Here is an 18,603-nt window from a genome sequence, read left to right on the forward strand (position 1 = left end):
GGGGGCGCAGGATCCGGGCAGCTGAAGGGAGGAAGCGGTGGTAGAAATTGACCATACCTACGAATTCCTGAAGGCCTTTGATCGTGGTGGGTCGGGGGAAGTGGCGGACCGCGTCTACCTTAGCGGGCAGAGGAGTTGCCCCGTCTTTAGTAATCCTGTGGCCCAGGAAGTCAATGGTATCGAGTCTGAACTGGCATTTGGCGGGGTTGATTGTAAGACCGTACTCACTCAGTCGGGCGCAGAGTTGACGGAGGTGGGACAGATGCTCCTGACGACTGCTGCTGGCTATGAGGATGTCGTCCAAATAGATGAACGCGAAGTCCAGGTCCAGTCCCACCGTGTCCATTAACCGCTGGAAAGTCTGTGCGGCATTCTTCAGGCCGAACGGCATGCGGAGGAACTCGAAAAGGCTAAACGGGGTGATAAGAGCCTTTTTGGGATCGTCGTCAGGATGCATCGGGATTTGATGGTACCCTCGTACGAGGTCTACCTTGGAGAAGATCCGTGCGCCCTGCAGGTTTGCTGCAAAGTCCTGAATGTGCGGCACAGGGTAGCGGTCCGGTGTGGTAGCCTCGTTCAGCCTGCGGTAGTCGCCGCACGGTCTCCAGCCTCCCGTCGCTTTGGGCACCATGTGCAGGGGGGAGGCCCATGGGCTGTCGGACCGCCGGATGATCCCCAATTCCTCCATCCTCTGGAACTCCTCCTTCGCCAGTCGGAGCTTGTCCGGGGGAAGCCGCCGAGCGCGGGCATGGAGGGGTGGTCCCTGGGTCGAGATGTGGTGCTGTACGCCGTGTCAGGGCATGGCCGCTGTGAACTGCGGTGCCAGAACCGATGGGAAATCCGCCAGAACCCTGGTGAAGTCGTTATCGGACAGCGTGATGGAGCCGAGGTGAGGGGCTGGCAACTGGGCTGCACCGAGGGAGAACGTCTGAAAGGTCTCGGCATGTACCAGTCTCTTCCTGGGCAGGTCGACCAGTAGGCTGTGAGCCCGCAAAAAATCCAGAAGCGGTTGGGCTACTGCGGCCAGTGTAACTGGCTGGAGCCGAACTGTAGCTGCACCTGACGGGTGGCATTTGTCCTTACTGTGCTGCCATTCAGGGCCCTCAGGGGGGGCCCCAGTGCCCTGCTACGGGTGTCGTAACTCGTCGGAGGTAAAACGCTGATCTCGGCACCATTGTCGACCAAAAACCGGCGTCCCGACCTTCTGTCCCACACATACAGGAGGCTATCCCGATGGCCAGCCGCCATAGCCATCAGCGGCGGCTGGCCCTGGCGTTTCCCAGGAACTTGCAGGGCTGGGCGGCAACGGCGGGCTTCTGCGCCCCACCGCTGGTGGTAGAAGCACTAGTGTTCATTGGGCCGGGGGTTGGCGGGCTCTGCGGCCGGGCCTGGACTGGTTTGCTGCTGGGAGCGTGGCTGGGAGATCTGTGCGATGGACTCCCCTCTCACATTTTTGGCGTTCCACAGCAAGTCCGCCTGGGCTGCCACCTTCCGGAGGTCACTGAAATCCGTGTCGGACAGCAGCAGGCATATGTCCTCGGGCAGCTGCTCCAGGAATGCCTGCTCAAGCATGAGGCAGGGTGTGTGTCCGTCGGCCAGAGACAACATCTCATTCATTAAAGCCGAAGGAGGTCTTTCGCCCAAGCCATCCAGGTGCAGTAAACGGGAAGCCCGCTCGTGCCTTGAGAGTCCAAAAGTCCTGAGGAGCAGGGCTTTGAATTCCGTGATCTTGCCGTCTGCTGGGGGTGACTGTACGAACTCCGCGACCTGAGTCACTGTGTCCTGGTCGAGGGAGCTCACCACGTAGTAGTAGCGGGTGTCTTCTGAGGTGATCTGGCGAACATGGAATTGGAATTGGGCTTCGGCTTGCTGGAACCATAGGTTCGGTCGCTGTGTCCAGAAACCCGGCAGTTTCAACGAAACCGCATGAACGGAGGCGGTGTCGGTCATTTCTGGTCCAAAAATCGTTTGGACAGTCGGGGTCACCAATTGTAGCGGTGTGCTACATGCAGCGCTAAAATTACGATACGGAGTCGGTAACTGCAGTCGAAGGAAAAAACTTTATTCGAAATCCTCAGCCTCACTTTTAAGCCTCCCTCGACCTGCCCCCCGTGGCGCAGAGGCTCCAAAGCTCTGTGTTCGCAAACCCCCGTTGGCTATCTAATTGTGAGCCAGTTCGGATGTGCCAGGAAATGGGTCGCCACAAGTCCACAAAAGGTGGTATGCAGTTGGTTGTTTTCTACCAACTTGAGGGAGGCAAACAGTGACACTCCCTCAAGAATTGGTGATGTAGTCATTTTTCTTGACAATCTATACATGATCTAGCTTATGGTACAAGCTACAATATCTAGAGTTACAGATTCCATGAAGGTTGGCTGTATTGGATCTTGAAGGATAGTAAGCAGGCTGGGGAAATTGGTGGGTGCTTGGGAAATGAATGCAGGAAATGATGCATTTTGGAAAGAAGAATATATTATTCTGTTTTATAGGATTGTAGGCCTACTTGGATTTGAGACTATGTTCAAAACATTGAAGCAACAAGTCAAGTTGAGAAAGTAATTTCTCAAAGGTGTAAACAATTTTAGGTTTGATCAGTGGGGGTACAGAGTATAAAGCAAAGGAATTGTGCTGACCCTTTATAAAACAATGACCCATTTTCAACTAGAGTTTGGTATTAAATCCCAGTCATCGCATCATAAGAAGGATATGATGCTATTAGATTCAAGAATTGTGAGACATTCCTGGAATGAGGTACTACATTTGGAAGGATAGATAGAGAAGCTTTAAAGAGAAGGCTAGATAAAATCAGTGGTCTGCACTGAGTGGAGATAGTGGGAGCTTGTTCCCTTTGATGGAAGGGTTGAGAACTTGAGGAATTAATTTCTTCTCTATGGGTTTTAGTAAAGACTGGCCACAAATGGGGTGGAGGCAGATTTTACTGGTACCTTCAAGAGGGAATTGATTGATGTGGTGAAGAAACATTTGCAAGCTAAGGTGGAAGAATTTGAGTGGAACTTGTGAGTTACACTGACAGAGAACAAGTGTGGACTTGATGAGATGAATAGCCTTCTGTGCTATAACCATTATATTAATCTGTCCTAGGAAACCTAGGAGTGATTGTGAGCAGGTATGAGTTAGGATATTTATGAATGGTTAACTCAGGAGGGGTAGCCAGGTATGCATTAGAGAAGATGGGATAGGAGCTTCAGCTGTACTCAAAGCAGGGTTAGAGTTAGATGTTGCAGAGGTGGATGTGGTCAGGAAGTGATGTGTCATCTGAAACTTTTGTCAATCACAAATGATAGGAAAAGTACTTGATCTGTTTCAGTGTCACTTTAATGCCAGGTGGTGGATTGCGTTGGTTTTGCACTGCAGGAGATCATTTGGTCTTTTGGGCTCACGTAATCCAATCAGTTCCATTCCCCATATTTTACCCAGTAGTTTTGAAAGTTCTATCTATACAGTTCCCTTCTGAAAATAGCTGAATCTACTTTTACTTCCCTTAAAAGTAAGTACTTCCAAATTCTGAGTGCTGAAAACATGCAGTGGTTGTTCATTAATTTATCCTGTTTGTTTTGCCAGTCATGGGCAAACTAGTGCCCACTGGTTGTCTACCTATCTGACAGTGGAAATGTATAAAGATTCCCTTTATTCTGTTTTAACTAGACATATATTCCAAACACTTCTATCAAATTCCTTTTGTGACATCTGTTGTTCCAAGAACTATCACATTTATGTAATATAGCCATATAACTGCACATTCTCAACTAAGATTATTCTGATGTTTCTTTTCAGCAACCTTTGTAGGGTCTCTTCATGTCCTTAATAAAGCGCTGTGACCAGAATTCAATGCAGTATTGATTAAGACCAAACAGCTTATTTTATAATTGAATTGACTTTATTTTTTTGCATCCTTCACATTCATGAGTAAAAATCTTTACGTCACATCTCGGTCTGAATGCACAATGTGCAAATTATAGTAATTTGAAATAAATAGTATGTATAGTAAGATGTACAACAGAACAGTCAATATAGCTTAGAAATACAATTTTGTCAGTGTGAATTAATCAGTCTGATGGCCTGGTGGAAGAAGCTGTCCCGGAGCCTGTTGGTCCTGGCTTTAATGCTGCGGTATCATTTTCCAGATGGTAGCAGCTGGAACAGTTTGTGGTTGGGGTGACTTGGGTCCCCAGTGATCCTTTGGGCTGTTTTACGCACTGTACTTTTACTTTGTACTTTCAGTGTACTTTGTTGCTTTTATATCATATGCGCTTATTTATAAAGATGAGAGTCTCCTTTTTGTATTTTCTTTTTGTGTTGTCATCTTTACAAACTTGGTGGGTCACAGATGGTGGGTCTGTGGAGTTAATTGCCATGGATGGCTATGGAGACCAAGTCATTGGGTATATTTGAAGCAGAGGTTGATAGGTTCTTGATTAGTAAGGCATCAAAGGTTACTGGGAGAACACAGGAGAATGGATTTGAGGGGGGAGAATAAATCAGCCTTAATCTAATAGCGGAGCAGACACGATAGGCCCAAGGGCCTAATTCTGCTCCTATGTGTTACGATCTATTTACTAGAGTCCCTGTTCCTGCAGCACCCATTAGAATTATACGTATCCTCTCTATCTTAACATATTTGTTAATCCATGTTGTCAAAGTGTATCAATTTATACTGTGTTGTGTTTGCTCATACCACTAGCCGCAATTTCCTCTTGTTTGTTTCATCACATACCTACATATTACATAGTTTATCATCAAGTGATGAAAAATGCACTGCATGTCAAAGTATTTTAATATAAGAAAAGTCAATACCTCTAGTATGCCACTACATACCTACCTCCAGCTCAAGATTGTAACTAAGCCAATTTTGTATCCATATTACTATAGTCACCTATTCTATGCATTTGTTTTGCAGACAAAAGTGGAAGGTGCTTGTGGCTAAGAATTAGAATTTATGATAGACAATTGCTTTAATTTCCACATTAGGTTAAAATGAAATTCTTGCTCATATAATACTGTTTATTATAGAACTGCTGCATCCTTTGGAGGTAAAGGAGGGTTAAGGGAAATAGTGAGTCAAACTGGGGTGTATTCAATAAGCGAATGGAAAGTTCGATTGTTTTGGATGATATTGGTCAGGCACTTAATTAGGAAGAAAAAATGGATACAGCAAAATATAGAAAGACACAGTACAGAATTGTACCCTTTAGCCCGATGCTCATCAATGCAGACTGTGATATATATCTGCACTAAACCCATTTGTTAGTGTTCGGCTTGTATCCCTCTTTTTCTTTCCAAGTACCAACCCAAATAAGTGCCTTTTAAGCGTTGGAATTGTGTCTGCTTTCTACCATTTCTGCAACTCATTCCTTATTGCCACCACTCTCTGTGGGAAATCATGTCCTTCAGATCTCCTTTAGATTACTCCTCTTTAATATTAAACCTTTGTCTTCATAGTCTAATAAACCTCTGGCCATCCGTCATCTTTCAAAGTTCCAGTGAAAGTAAACCTAGCATGTCCAGTCTCCCTATGTAAAGCTCTCCAAGACAATATCCTGGTAAATTATCTTCTGCAGTCTTTCTAATGCTACCTGTGTTCCCAGTTTCAGGGTGCCATGAAATTGCACCACATGGCATTTTGCACATTAGTGTTTTTCAGGTTGGTGCCATTTATTATCCTGTTAATATTTGATGTTCCAAAATATACTCAGTGGCCACTTTATTAGATATCTTCTGAACTTAATAAAGTGAACACCAAGTATATATTCATTGCCTTCTGCTGCTGATTCACTTCAAGGTTTGACATGGTGTGCGTTCAGAAATGTTCTTCACAGACCACTGTTGTAATGCATGGCTTTTTGAGTTATTGTCACCTTCCTATCAGCTTGAACCAGTCTGGCCATTCTCTGACCTTTTTCATTAACAAAGTGTTTTCACTCAGGGATGTGTTTTTGATTTTCACACCATTGTAAACTTTAGAGATTGTTGTACAAGAAAATCTCAGGAGATCAGAAGTTTCTGCAATACTTCAAGGAACCAACAATTATTCCACTTCATCTGGAACCAACAATTATTCCACTGTCAAAGTCATTTAGATCACATTCTGCTCTTTGGTTTGAACAACAGAACCTCTTGGCCATGTCAACATGCTTTTATGCACTGAGTTGCTACCACATGATTGGCTGATTAGATATTTGCATTAGCGAGTAGATGTACCTAATAAAATGGCCACTGAGAGTGTATTACCTCACACTTGCTTGAGTGTGCAATTTCTCCTCCTAATTCTATCTACCATTTCTCCACCTAACTTTCGAAGTGATCCATACCCCTTTGTATTCTTTCACAATATTCTTCTCTTCCACCAATTATTGTTTCATCAGTAAAACGACCAATTAGTCAATCTACATTCTTATCCATTTCCTATATACGCCCATGTGCCCCAACCATTTTGACCAGCTTACTAAAATCCATGTAAACCACTTGGGGCATGGAACACTATAATCAGGGGTGCAGGTACGGGAAGTGAATCATACAATGACTTTCCCAGTTTGAGAGATTAGAATTGAAATAGGTGAAAGATGTCCCATTGACCAGTTAACATTTTGAAAGCATTGGAGGAGGTATAGTGTCAGTATGGATATAAAAACTGCAGACAGAATGTGAAGATGTGGCTAGGTGTAGTAGTGTAAATAAATTGAAAGAGCTTTATTAAAATGATTCCAGGTTGATGTAAAAGTGACCCTTTTAATCTAGGGATGAACTTCTGAATATCAGGTAAACTATAAAGAAACCCTGTTTTTTTTTAATAGTGATACGAAATACTATTTAACATCATTTGACAAGTTAACTTTTTTAAACCTCTGAATATATCAGATTTTGATTTTAATAAAAAAAATTAATCTCAAAAATCAGCGGAATTCAGGGTGAAAGTAGTACCAGCTGGCCACCTATAAAATCTTTTGTGAGATATCATAATTCATCTCTACAGACCGAAGTATAAAGACAACACCATCTACTCTTCTGCAACTGCTCAGAGATCTGGTAAGTCATAGTATAATTTCCATGTATTTTCCAAATATAATGTATATTATTGTAAAGCTCATTGTCCACTATAACAAGCATGCAAGTGTAGGTGGAAAATATTGCAAATCCTCCAATGTCATACATTTTATTTCTGCTGATTTGTAAGTGATCTTTTGTCATTTACAATAATTTTACTGTAATTAAATTTGTTCACGGTTTATAACCCATATTAAAATAATAATTTTTGCTTTTCACAGATTCATCTCTGGATCCACGTAAAAGTAACATCGTGTTCGAAATTATGGAGGACACTTCAAACACCGATGTTGAAGTCTCCTTACAGGTGATGATCAACTATAACACGAAAAATTCAAATAGGCAGTTTGCCTATTGAGTAGTAAGGGAAGCATGTCCTCAGTAGGGGAAATCACCGCAGGCTTTCTTTGGTTGTTTTGGTGGAAGCTGATAGTTTTACTTCCCCCTCCCACCCCCCCCCCCCCCCAATTTTCAACAAGACTCAAAAACACCTAGATTTAAAACTTTTAAAATAAAATTTAAAAAACTGAAAACCAATGCTAATCTTAAGCATTTCAAGGCTTGAAACAACAAATTATGTTATGTGACTCTTCTAGCAGTCCAGAAAGGATGATAATGTTGGTCAAGTCTTGATTTCATCATTGCTGCAGTGTAGCTGGGAGATTTGAGAGGAACAAAATGCAAAGACATAGGTGTAATTTGAAAGAGATCGATAGCTTGATTAGTTTTACCTTTCAGAGAGCAAGCAATTTATCGTTTCTTTTACAGAGCTGTAAGAGGAAAAGGTACACATACACGGTGCCATATCATGTCCCCCAAAAAAATGCTAAAATATTTAATAGTATGATTTTCTTTTTCAAGGGTTCACACATGGTAGTAAATTTGTACATAACAGGCTCTCACAAACAAGTAAATGTGGGAAATTGTTGCCTTTGGATTGCTATTAAGCAGTTATTTTCATGAAATTAATGCAGGTTTCTGCCAAACTTTGTGTGTGAGAACTTGTGTTCATTACTTTGAGCAGAGTTGATTTACTTTTGGAAGTAAAGATGAACATAAAACATACATTTCCATTTGTCACCTATTTGTGTTCCAACCCAAATCTTAAGCATTTTTAAAATGCTGTATTCCCTTTAAAAATAAAGTCTTCATGTGTTTTTGTTGGTGTTTAGTTGACTTCTTCCAGATGAAAATTTTATGGATAAGGAATGAAATAGAGAATTGTGTATAGAAATTGTTAACTTCATTATTGATGTCAATGTGGCAAATCCATTTTAGTCCAGCACATTTTTCCTAGTATCTAAAAACATTAGTAAGATTATAAAGCTAATGCAATGTATGCTGCCTTTCATCTTGCCTTTTCCTGATGAACTCATAAAATTGTGCCCATGCGTTGCCTATTATTTATTCCTTTTTTTACCACTCAGAACTGCTATTAGCCACATCTGTTTTCAATTAGTGTTCCAGTTTCATGTACTTCACTGTGACAGTACTGAGTTGTTCCTGCTCTGACAATAAACACCAAAAATTGCATAATTATAGTGACAGTTAAACCTGACTTTTTATTGAGCTGTCCAGGTGCAATCACTAACATTATATCACCAGGATTTCTGCAGAACAGCCTTTTTTTTTAATTTAGTCACTTGTTTCTTCTTTCCATGGTATAGAATAAAAATAAATTTGTGCAGATTCATCTATATCAAGTTGGCATGACTCAACATGAATGTCAAAAAGTTGTCATTAATAGTACCAAGATCCGATGAGAATTGTGTTTGATAATAAATTTCCTCTCCAGATCTAGTGTCACTTTAGAGTAATATTGTATTACTGTACTTAGGACAGGCTGCTGAGCTATTAAGAAACGTTTCTTGTTCTTCCTTTTATTATGCATTATGGCTAAATGGTTAGTGAGAAGATAAAAATAACTGTTTCATCATGAAGCGTTTTGTGTATGCTGAGACAGATAGTTTTCTCCAAATGTATTGCACATCTTTTAAAAACTATTACACACTTTTAGGTAATGTAGAGTCATGCTAAGACTGAACTGTGAGATACAAATCAATATTAGTGCACTTTATTTGCCATGGAAAATATATATGAATAAATATTAGAGAATGCTGATAGTTATATTGGAAATGGTATAATCGATCAAGGAAATTCACGAGCAATGAAGATTTGCTGCAGATAAGGCATAAACCAATTGCACAATATTTTTTTCTCATAAAAATTATGGAATGTTGATCATGTTACTGTTAAGCCAAACTTTCAAGATTAATGTATTTGGTATAAAACTAATTTCATAAGAACACTAGGAGAATAATTGAGAAACAAGTAACAGCAGATGCTGAAATTTGAAGCTAAACACATATTGCTGGAAGAACTTGGCCTCTGCAGAGGCAAAGGGGATTTTCCATGTGTCAGGTTGAAACCCTCCATCTGAATTCAAACAGGAAAAACAACAGTGGTGGAACAGTGAACGAGGGACCCACAGAGCTCCCATTGAAGAGTGGAAGTAAACTTCTTCAGTTTTAGCATGCCTTGAAGAGAATTTGCAGTGAGGGAGTGAAATGGAGCCACGAGTCTGCAGATGCTGGAATCTGGAGCAAGATATAAATTGCTGAAGGAACTCAGTGGGTCAAACAGCATCTGTAGAGCAAGAGGGTAATGGACATTTTAGGTCAAGTGTCTGCATCAGGACTAAGGAGAATTTCTTTTCAAATGAGAGTCAACAACTTGCAGATACTGGAAATCTGAAATAAAACTAGCAAATGCCAGAGGTACTCAATAGATCAGGCAATATTTACAGAGGGAGAGAGTTAACGTTTTGAGTCAATGACTTCTCAAAAGATCGTTTTCTAGTTCCATAGATGTTGCCATATTTACAGAGTATCTCTAGAATTTTGTATTTCTATTTTGATCTTCGTTTCATCTTTTCAGTATCTTGTTTTAAAGAGTTTACTGAAAAATTACTTTTTCATACCTGATGATATCTCCAACAAAGTAGCATTTTGGAATTGCATTGAAGTAATACTGTAAACTACACGTGATTAAGTACATTATAGGATTGAGCCATTGATTTTTGATCCAGAGTGAAGATTGCAAGCAGTGGAGACGGTTTGATAATCAGAGCAAAGCTGAGACCTGTGGCATGACTAACCAATTGTAGAATTTTCAATTGTAATCATGAGGATCTCTTAAGAAATAACTCTTTTGGTGGCCCCAGAGATCAATATGTTATGATCTCTGCATGAGGACCAGTAACAAAGCACCAAGGGCATCTGTTCCAAAGAAAATGGAAAGTAGAAGTAAGTTAACACAAAAGTAGATGAACAGATTTATCAATGCAAAGAAGAAATGAAAGGGAAGCCCCAAATCCAGTTAACTGAATAAGACAATCCAGCAATGAAAGGGCAGAGAGCAATGATAGAAAATAAAAAGAAGCTGTACATAACCTGCCTAGTTTCAACTAAAAGCTATAATGGAAACTTGTTTCAAAGTGCCTATCGCTGAGTTGTGTTGATAGCTTTGGAGTCCTCCATGACAATCCATTATTCACTATAATGTCTAAGGGCACTGTTCAAGAAAGGTGTAATCAAGCAACACTTTTGTTATTGCACCATTGAACATATGGGGTACAATGGACTGCTTCCACAATTAATTATGTATTCACTTTGTTATTGTAGGGTAATTGGCTGCTTGACCAGGAAAAATCTTTGTGATTCCTGCATTGACTCCATTTTATATTAAAATGTAATTTAACTGGATGCATTTGGCAGGGTAAGTTGCTTCTTGTGAACCCATTTCTCATATTGAAACAAATAGTACTTAATACTGTGGAGCAGTTCATTGGAGAACTGCCAGTCATGTCCTCCTTTAGAGTTGGCTCATTTGATTTCCAGATATGTGCATTGAAATGTGGAATTCAGATGACCTGAAGGTCCAATGTCCAGTACAGCGCATAATGTACTGTGCTGAGGGGCCAGTTGTGTTGCGCATCCTCCTGTAAGTTCCACAACCCCATTCATCAGAATGGAGTTGCCAGCTTAAAGTAAAAATTTACATGGGTTATGAATTTTTCTTTATTTTGCCTTGTGTTTAGAGATACCTTGTACTTTAAAGCACAAAGTTTCTTTTTAATTAATTAAACTGATTTGAGCTGCCTTTTTATTATGATTGTTAGTTGAATTTTCTGTAATAAGGACGTCAGCCAGATGGGTTAGAGCCTAAGGACTTGTTGTCTCTAACCAAGTTAGTTGTTGTTTATTGCTTCCATTCCTTCATAAGAGGACTCTGGAATGGAGCAGATCAGCTTGGTTCACCCATTGTCTGTGCCAAATTAGTATGGGTGGTGGGCCACATTGAATCAACTCATTGTATATATCAGTCTTTCATGACACATACATAAAATATAAATGTTTAATTCAAAAATATATATATTTAATTGGTATTCAGATTTACCAGCTTCTGAAGATGTTGCCTAAATGATATCCCAGAATGGAGAATTTTAACTGTGAAGCTAATTTTTAATGCATTCTGTTACTTTATCTCTTTGTTTTGTGTTTTCTTTATTAAATGCAACAAACTGTTAATTCTGTACATAATCTTTTCCAGATCTTCAGTTTTGAATTTGATTTAATTCAGTACCAGCTTTGTATAACTTTATTTTGTCTTTAAGAAGCCAAAAGCTTTTTGTACTGTGCTGTTTAAAGCTGATGCAAAATGGACCTTTATTTGGGCCAGTTTTAGCTTATTCTAGAGCGAAATTGTGGCTTAATATTGATTAGTACATTAATGCACCAGTTCTCCTAAACCATTTTCTAGCACTCTAGAAGCGAACATACAACTAGATTTAGACTGCAGTGTACCTTTTACATATTAGTTGTAATACTATTTCCGTTTCCTGGCCTGCAGTGCTATGTATAATTCTAAATTTGGTACTAAGCAGTTTTTTTGTCACACATTAGTACAGAATTATAGAGTATTATCCAAAGTTCAAAGTAAATTTATTATTCAAGTATATATATGTCACCATATAAAATCCCGAGCGTCACTTCCTTTCGGGCATACTCAATAAATCGAATAACTATAATAGAAACAATGAAAGACTGCACCAACAGGGTGGACAACCAGTGTGCAAAAGACAACAAACTGTGCAAATACAAAAAGAAATAAAAATAGAAATACCACTACATAATATAAATAAATATACAAAAAATATTGAGAGCAAGGAATGTACAGTCCTTGAATGTGGTTGTGGGAGAAGTTCAGTGATAGGACAAGTGAAGTTGTCCCCTCTGGTTCAAGAGCCTGATGATTGAGGGCTAATAACTGTTCCTGAACCTGAATATGGTGTGAGTCTTGAGGCTCCTGTACCACCTTCTTGATGGCAGCAGTGAGAAGAGAGCATGACCTGGGTGATGGAGGTCCTTTATGATGGATGCCGCTTTCACTGATGGACTAGGGTGTATCTACTGCTTTTTGGAGAATTTTCTGTTTAAGGGCATTGCTTTTTCCACACCAGGCTATGATGCGGCCAGTCAATATACTATCCACCACAGATCTATTATAGTTTGTCAAAGTTTTAGATGTAATATTGAATCTTCACAGGCTTCTAAGGAAGTAGAGGTGCTGCCATGCTTTCTTCCTAATTGCATTTACTTGCTGGACCCAGGATTGGTCCTCTGAAACAATGACACCGAGGAATTTAAAGTTGTTAACCCTCTCCACCTCTGATCCCCTGATCACAAGAGTTAAAATTTTTGCTTTACTTGTACAGAATATCTGGCATAAATGATTGAAGTAATATCTATTCATAAGTGCATGTTCCAGGCTCTTAAAGAGCTCAAATTCAAATTGCAACAAGAGTGATTTAGACTTTTTGTTTCTCCTCCCACATGTTCAGTATTTTGACTTTAGAAATGAAAGCGGAGTGAACTGGGATATTAAAAATTGATCAGTTGCACTTTTTTTGTACTCTTGCGCAAACTTCGTAATATACCTCTCTTGCTTGGAGTTTCCAAGTTCTGTACTTCTATTTTAATTTGAAATATTTTGCATCTACATTATTTGTGGTAGCCTTCTCTCAAAAAAAATATTTTCTGACTTGTATGTGAAATTTAGGATGGAGCAAAACTCTTTTCATTAAAGAATTGATGGAACAGCAAAAATACTGTCATGAATCTTTTTTACAGAGACAAAAATAAAAACTGAAACCTCATTTGAAAGAAATGCTTTTAATTTCAAAACATATTCTTCTATATGAGGTGACCAGCCAATACTCATTAGCTTTCTCTTTTTACAAACAAACCTTAATATAAGCATATTATCTAAAGCAAATTCTTAAAATCTTATCAACCTTCTTTCAATCATTTTGGATTATATTGACTAAATTCAATCAAAAGTAAAATGATTCCAAGTTGGATAGTTTTCCAGTTACATTATCTTTCTCTGTTCTTTTGTTTTAATTCATTCATTCTGGGTGTCACTGGCAAGGCCAGCATTTAGTGACCTTGAGAAGGTACTGGTGACCCAGCAGCTAAAACCACTGAAGTCCTTCTTATGAAGGTATTCCTGTAGTGCTGCTGATAAAGTATTCCATTTATAAATCCTGGGCAAATGTCCCATATGCAGTGAGACCTAGATGAAACTCAGTCATGATAATTCCACAAAGCTGACAATAACCATCTCTGACAAGAGAAAATTTAATTGGCTATCTCTGACATTTAGAGCAGAAATGTTGTTAAATTCCATGCCATTAACAAGAAACTTGGACCTAGCCCCACTGATAACTATCCACTGTGTTATCCACTGATAACCCCACTGTAACTATAAGAGCATTCAGGAGGCTAGGTATCCTGTGACAAGTTAGTCACATCCTTGCACTTTGTCTGCAAGGCACAAGTTAAGAGCATGATGAAATACTCTGCACTGGCATCAAGCAAGACAAAGCAGCCTACTTCATTATTACCCCATCCATATTCCTATACAGTTATTTCCTGTCCTCCCAGTACAAAGCATCTGGTTAGCAGCAGACCAATTGCTTCACACAGGTTGGGGAGCAGAGTTTATTAAAAAAAAGCGTTCCTTGGGGCTTGGCACGTTACTGGCAGACCAATCAATTCTCAGTTCATTAGCTGGAGCAAATAAAAGTAAAACAGGGTCAAAGCAGAGTGGTAGTTGTGTGAGGGGACTAGTGTAGGAGTGGGAACTTGAAGGTTTTGTAAGGAGGCACAAGTGAGTAGCAGGTAAGGCTTTTGTAGTTGTTGAATAAAAAGTCACTAAATTACAGCTAATTAGATAAAGGGAAGATGCAGGATAAGGGGATGTGCTGTAGTGGCATGATGTGGGAGCTGGTGTACCCTATTGCGATTACAGTGGCACGGGCAATAAACAGAAATATCTGAGGCATGTAAGAATGGAGCAACAGTTATTGTGGGGCACTTTAACTTGTACATAGATTGAGTGAATCAAGTTGGTTGAGGTAGTCTTGCGGAGGACTATGCATCTGTGAGGGCTTTCTTGAACCACATGTTACTGAACCTTCAAGGGAATGTGATATCTCAGATGTGGTGCTGTTCAATGAGATGTAAAATTAACGATCTTGAAGTTAGGGATCCTCTTGGAAAAAGTGATGACAGTATGATTGAGTTTCTCATACAAGTGGAGGGTGCAATAGTTCAATCTAAAGCCAGTGTATTATGCTTAAACAATGGGATGAGAGTGGATTTGGCTAATGTAGATTGGGTACACAGGCTATATGGTGGGATGGTTGAGGAACAGTGGAAGACTTTCAAAGAGATCAACAAAAGTATATTTCAGTTAAACCAAGGACAGTAAGGGTGGGGAGAGCCAGTCTTGAATAATTAAGGAAATAAAGCAGGCATCAAACTAAAAGCTCATGCATACAAAGTTGCTGAGTAGTGGGAAATTGGAAGAGTGGGAAAACTTTAAAAAACAACAAAGAACCGCTAAGTGATCAATAAACAAAAGGAAGCTGGATTTTGAAAATAAACTAGCACAAAATATAAAAATGGATAGTAGAAGTTTCTATAATTATATAAGTTGGAAAATGTTGGCTAAAGTGAATGTAGAGAAGAGGGAATGGGAGAACGAGAAGGGAGAATTGATAATGGGTAATGAGGAAATGGGCAAGGATTTGAATGACTATATTGAATTGGTCTTCATGGTGGAGGACATATCTAACATGCCAAAGAGAGACATGGATGTGATGGGAGGTGAGGACCTCAATACAATAGCTATCACTAAAGAGGTACTGCTGAGCAAACTGTGGGCCTGGGTACTGAAGTAAATGGCAGAAGTTATAGTGGAGACTTTGGTGATGATTTACCAAAATTCTCTGGACTCTGGGCAGGTCCCAGTGGATTGGAAGAGAGCAAATGTCATGCCACTGTTGAAAAAAGGATGTAGGCAAAAGGCAGGTAACTATAGGCCAGTTAGTTTAACATTTGTAGTTGGGGAAAATTCTTGAAGCTATCATTATAGAGGAAATAGCGAGGCACCTGGAAAGAAATGGATCCATCAGGTAGACGCAGCACGGATTCAGCAAAGACAGATCCTGTTTGACAAACTTATTAGAGTTGTTTGAGGATATAATGAGTGCAGTCTATAGAGGGGAACAGATGGACGTTATTTACTTGGATTTCCAGAAGGTGTTCAATGAAGTGCTGCATAAGAGACTTACCTATGAGATGAGGATGCAGAGATCTGGGATACATGGATGTGTCTCTGGTTGGCAGTGGTGACCGGTGTGCAGGAGGAGTCGGTTCTGTCCTCGCAATTGTTCACGATATACAGTAATGATCTGGAAGAGGGAACTGAGTGTAGTTTGCTGATGACACTAAATTGAGTGGAAAAGCAAATTGTGCAAAAGATACGGAGAATCTGCAGAGAGATGCAGATAGGTTTAAGTGAGTGGACAAAGCTCTGGCAGATGGAATACATTGTTGGTAAATGCAAGGTCATCCATTTTGGATCAGATTGCTATTTAAATGGTAAAAGATTACAGCATACTGCTGTGCAAAGGAACCTTGGAGTGCTTGTGCATGAATCACAAAAGGTTGGTTTGCAGTTGCAGCAGGCTATCAAGAAGGCAATGGGATGTTGGCCTTCATTGCTAGAGGGATTGAATTTAAGAGAAGGGAAGTTATGCTGCAACTGTATAGGATACCGATGAGGCCACATCTGGAGTACTGTGTAGTTATGGTCTCCTACTTGAGGAAGGATATACTGGCTTTGGAGGTGTTGCAGAGGAGGTTCACCAGGTTGATTCCAAAGATGAGGGAATTAGGTTATGAGGAGAGATAGAGTCACCTAGGACTGTACTCACTGGAATTCAGAAGAATGAGAGGAGATCTTATAGAAGAATATAAAATTATGAAAGGAATAGATAAGATAGAGGCAGGAAGGTTGTTTCCACTGATTTATGAAACTAGAACTAGGGGACATACCTCAAGATTCAGCGGTGTAGATTTAGGAGGAGATGAGCAACTGCTTTTCCCAGACAGTCGTGAATCTGTGGAGCTGGCGGAAGTTGTGGAGAATGATGTGCTAGATGCGGAGGCTAATGGGGTGTTAATTAAGGAGAAGAGAAACTTTAACACTGTTAAAGTGGCAGGAAGCTGGGGAGAGTGTGGATGTTCGGAAAATGGAGGAGATGTAAGTGAGGGTTGTGTCAATGGTGGAGGAAAGGAAACCCTGTTCCTTGACGAAAGAGGATATCTCTGATGTCCTGGAAAGGAAAGCTGTATCCAGGGAACAGATGTGGTGGAGACAAAGGGACTAAGAAAGGGGAATAGCATTTTTACTGGAGATGAGGTGGGAAGAAGTGTAGTCAGGATAACCGTGGGAAACAGTAAGTTTATAAAAGATATCAGTTGAGAGTTTATCTCTGGAGATGGAGACAGATTGAAAAAGAGGAGGGTGGTGTCAGAAATGGACCAACTGAATTTATGGGTAGGGTGGAAGTTAGAGGCAAAGTTAATGAAATTGAGCTCAGAATGAGTGCATGAAACAGCACCAATACAATTGTCAATGTAGTGGAGGACAAGTTAGGAAGCATTACCAGGGAAGGCTTGGAACATGGACTGTTCTATGTTGCCAACAAAATGGCAGGTATAGCGAGGGCCCATGCGAGTGCCCATGACAACCCTTTGAAGTTTCTTTTTAGAGGGTCTCGGCCCGAAACATCAACTGTTGCTGTCCATAAATATTGCCTGACCTGCTGAGTTCCCGCAGCATTCTGTGTTACAAAGCAGTTCTCTGATTTCCTGACAACAGACCCAAACAGTTCCCATCTGCTACCATTCTCCTCTGGCAGAACTTGTCCTCATTCTCAATAATTTCTCTTTCAGTTCCACTCACATTCTCTAAACTCAGGATGTCACTATAGGCACCCACATTCACTTGGTCCATTTCTGATACCTGTACTCTCCCTTGATCTCTCTGTCTATATCACTGGAGACAAGCTACCTACAGATCAATTCCAGCAGCTATTTTGATTATACCTCTTCCCGCATTGTCTGCTGTAAAAGTGCCATTGCCTTCTTAGTTCATTCATCTCCGCTGCATCTGTTCCAAGGATGAGGCTTTCCTAGACATCAGAGATGTCCTCCTCCTTCAAAGAATGGGGTTTCCCTTACTTCACCATTCATGCTGCCCTCACTTGCATCTGCTCCATTTCCTGGACATCTGCACTCACCCCATTTTCTCACAGCCTTATCAGCAGTAGAGCTCTTCATGTCCTCACATACACTCCCCCTCAAGCCTCCACATCTAACACATCATTCTCCGCAACCTCTGCCATCTTCATTGGGACTCTGCCACCAAAACATCTTTACCACCCCCCCACCCACATTCTTCACCTTCTGCAGGAATTGCATCCTCTGTGATTCCCTTGTCCATTCATCCCTCCCCACTAATCTCCCTCCTGTCACTTATCCCTGAAAGCAGCAGAAGTGCTACACATTTGCCCATTCACCACCTCTGTTGCCTCTATTCAGGGTCCCAAATGGTCTTTCACTTCACATGTGAATCTGTTGGGATCTTCAACTGTATCCGGTCTCTGGTGTGGCCGCCTCTACATAATACCATAAGACATAGGAGCAGAAATAGGCCATATGGCCCATCAAGTGCTCCACCATTTGATCATGGCTGATCCATTTCCCTCTGAAGCCCATTCTCCTGCCTTCATCTCATTACCTTTCACACCCTGACTTATCAAGAATCTACCAACATCTGCCTTAAATACACCCAATGATCTGGCCTCCACAGCAGCCTGTGACAATGGATTCCACGGTTTCACCACCCTCTGGTGAAATAAATTCCTCCTCATCTCTGTTCTAAATGGCTATCCCCCTATTATGAGGTTGTGCCCTCTGGTGACCACTATTGGGATCATCCTCTCCACATCCACTGTATGTAGGCCTTTCAACATTCGATAGATTTCATGAGAACCCCGTCATTCTTCAAAATTCCAGCAAGTGCAGGCCCAGAGCCATCAAACTCTCCTCATATGATAAGCAA

General features: G+C 40.7%; 1 protein-coding gene across 8 annotated transcripts in view; it reads left to right on the plus strand.

The window, feature by feature from the left end:
* The window catches only part of rnf6 (ring finger protein (C3H2C3 type) 6), a 53,454-nt gene that overhangs the window by 15,976 nt on the left and 18,875 nt on the right, over positions 1-18,603 (plus strand). For 3 of the 8 annotated variants that reach the window (XM_059964162.1, XM_059964169.1, XM_059964163.1), the window contains 2 exons: positions 6,992-7,044; positions 7,284-7,369. The exons of 1 other annotated variant lie outside the window; for it this stretch is intronic. In XM_059964162.1, the coding sequence (XP_059820145.1) occupies positions 7,328-7,369 (42 nt within the window). In that variant the 5' untranslated portion in view covers positions 6,992-7,044; positions 7,284-7,327. Of the gene's footprint in view, positions 1-6,832; positions 7,045-7,227; positions 7,370-10,745; positions 10,840-18,603 lie in introns of those variants that run through there. 4 more of the 8 variants (XM_059964165.1, XM_059964166.1, XM_059964164.1 and 1 more) reach the window with 4 other exon arrangements.

This window comes from Hypanus sabinus, chromosome 3 (assembly GCF_030144855.1).
Source record: "Hypanus sabinus isolate sHypSab1 chromosome 3, sHypSab1.hap1, whole genome shotgun sequence".
NCBI lineage: Eukaryota > Metazoa > Chordata > Chondrichthyes > Myliobatiformes > Dasyatidae > Hypanus > Hypanus sabinus.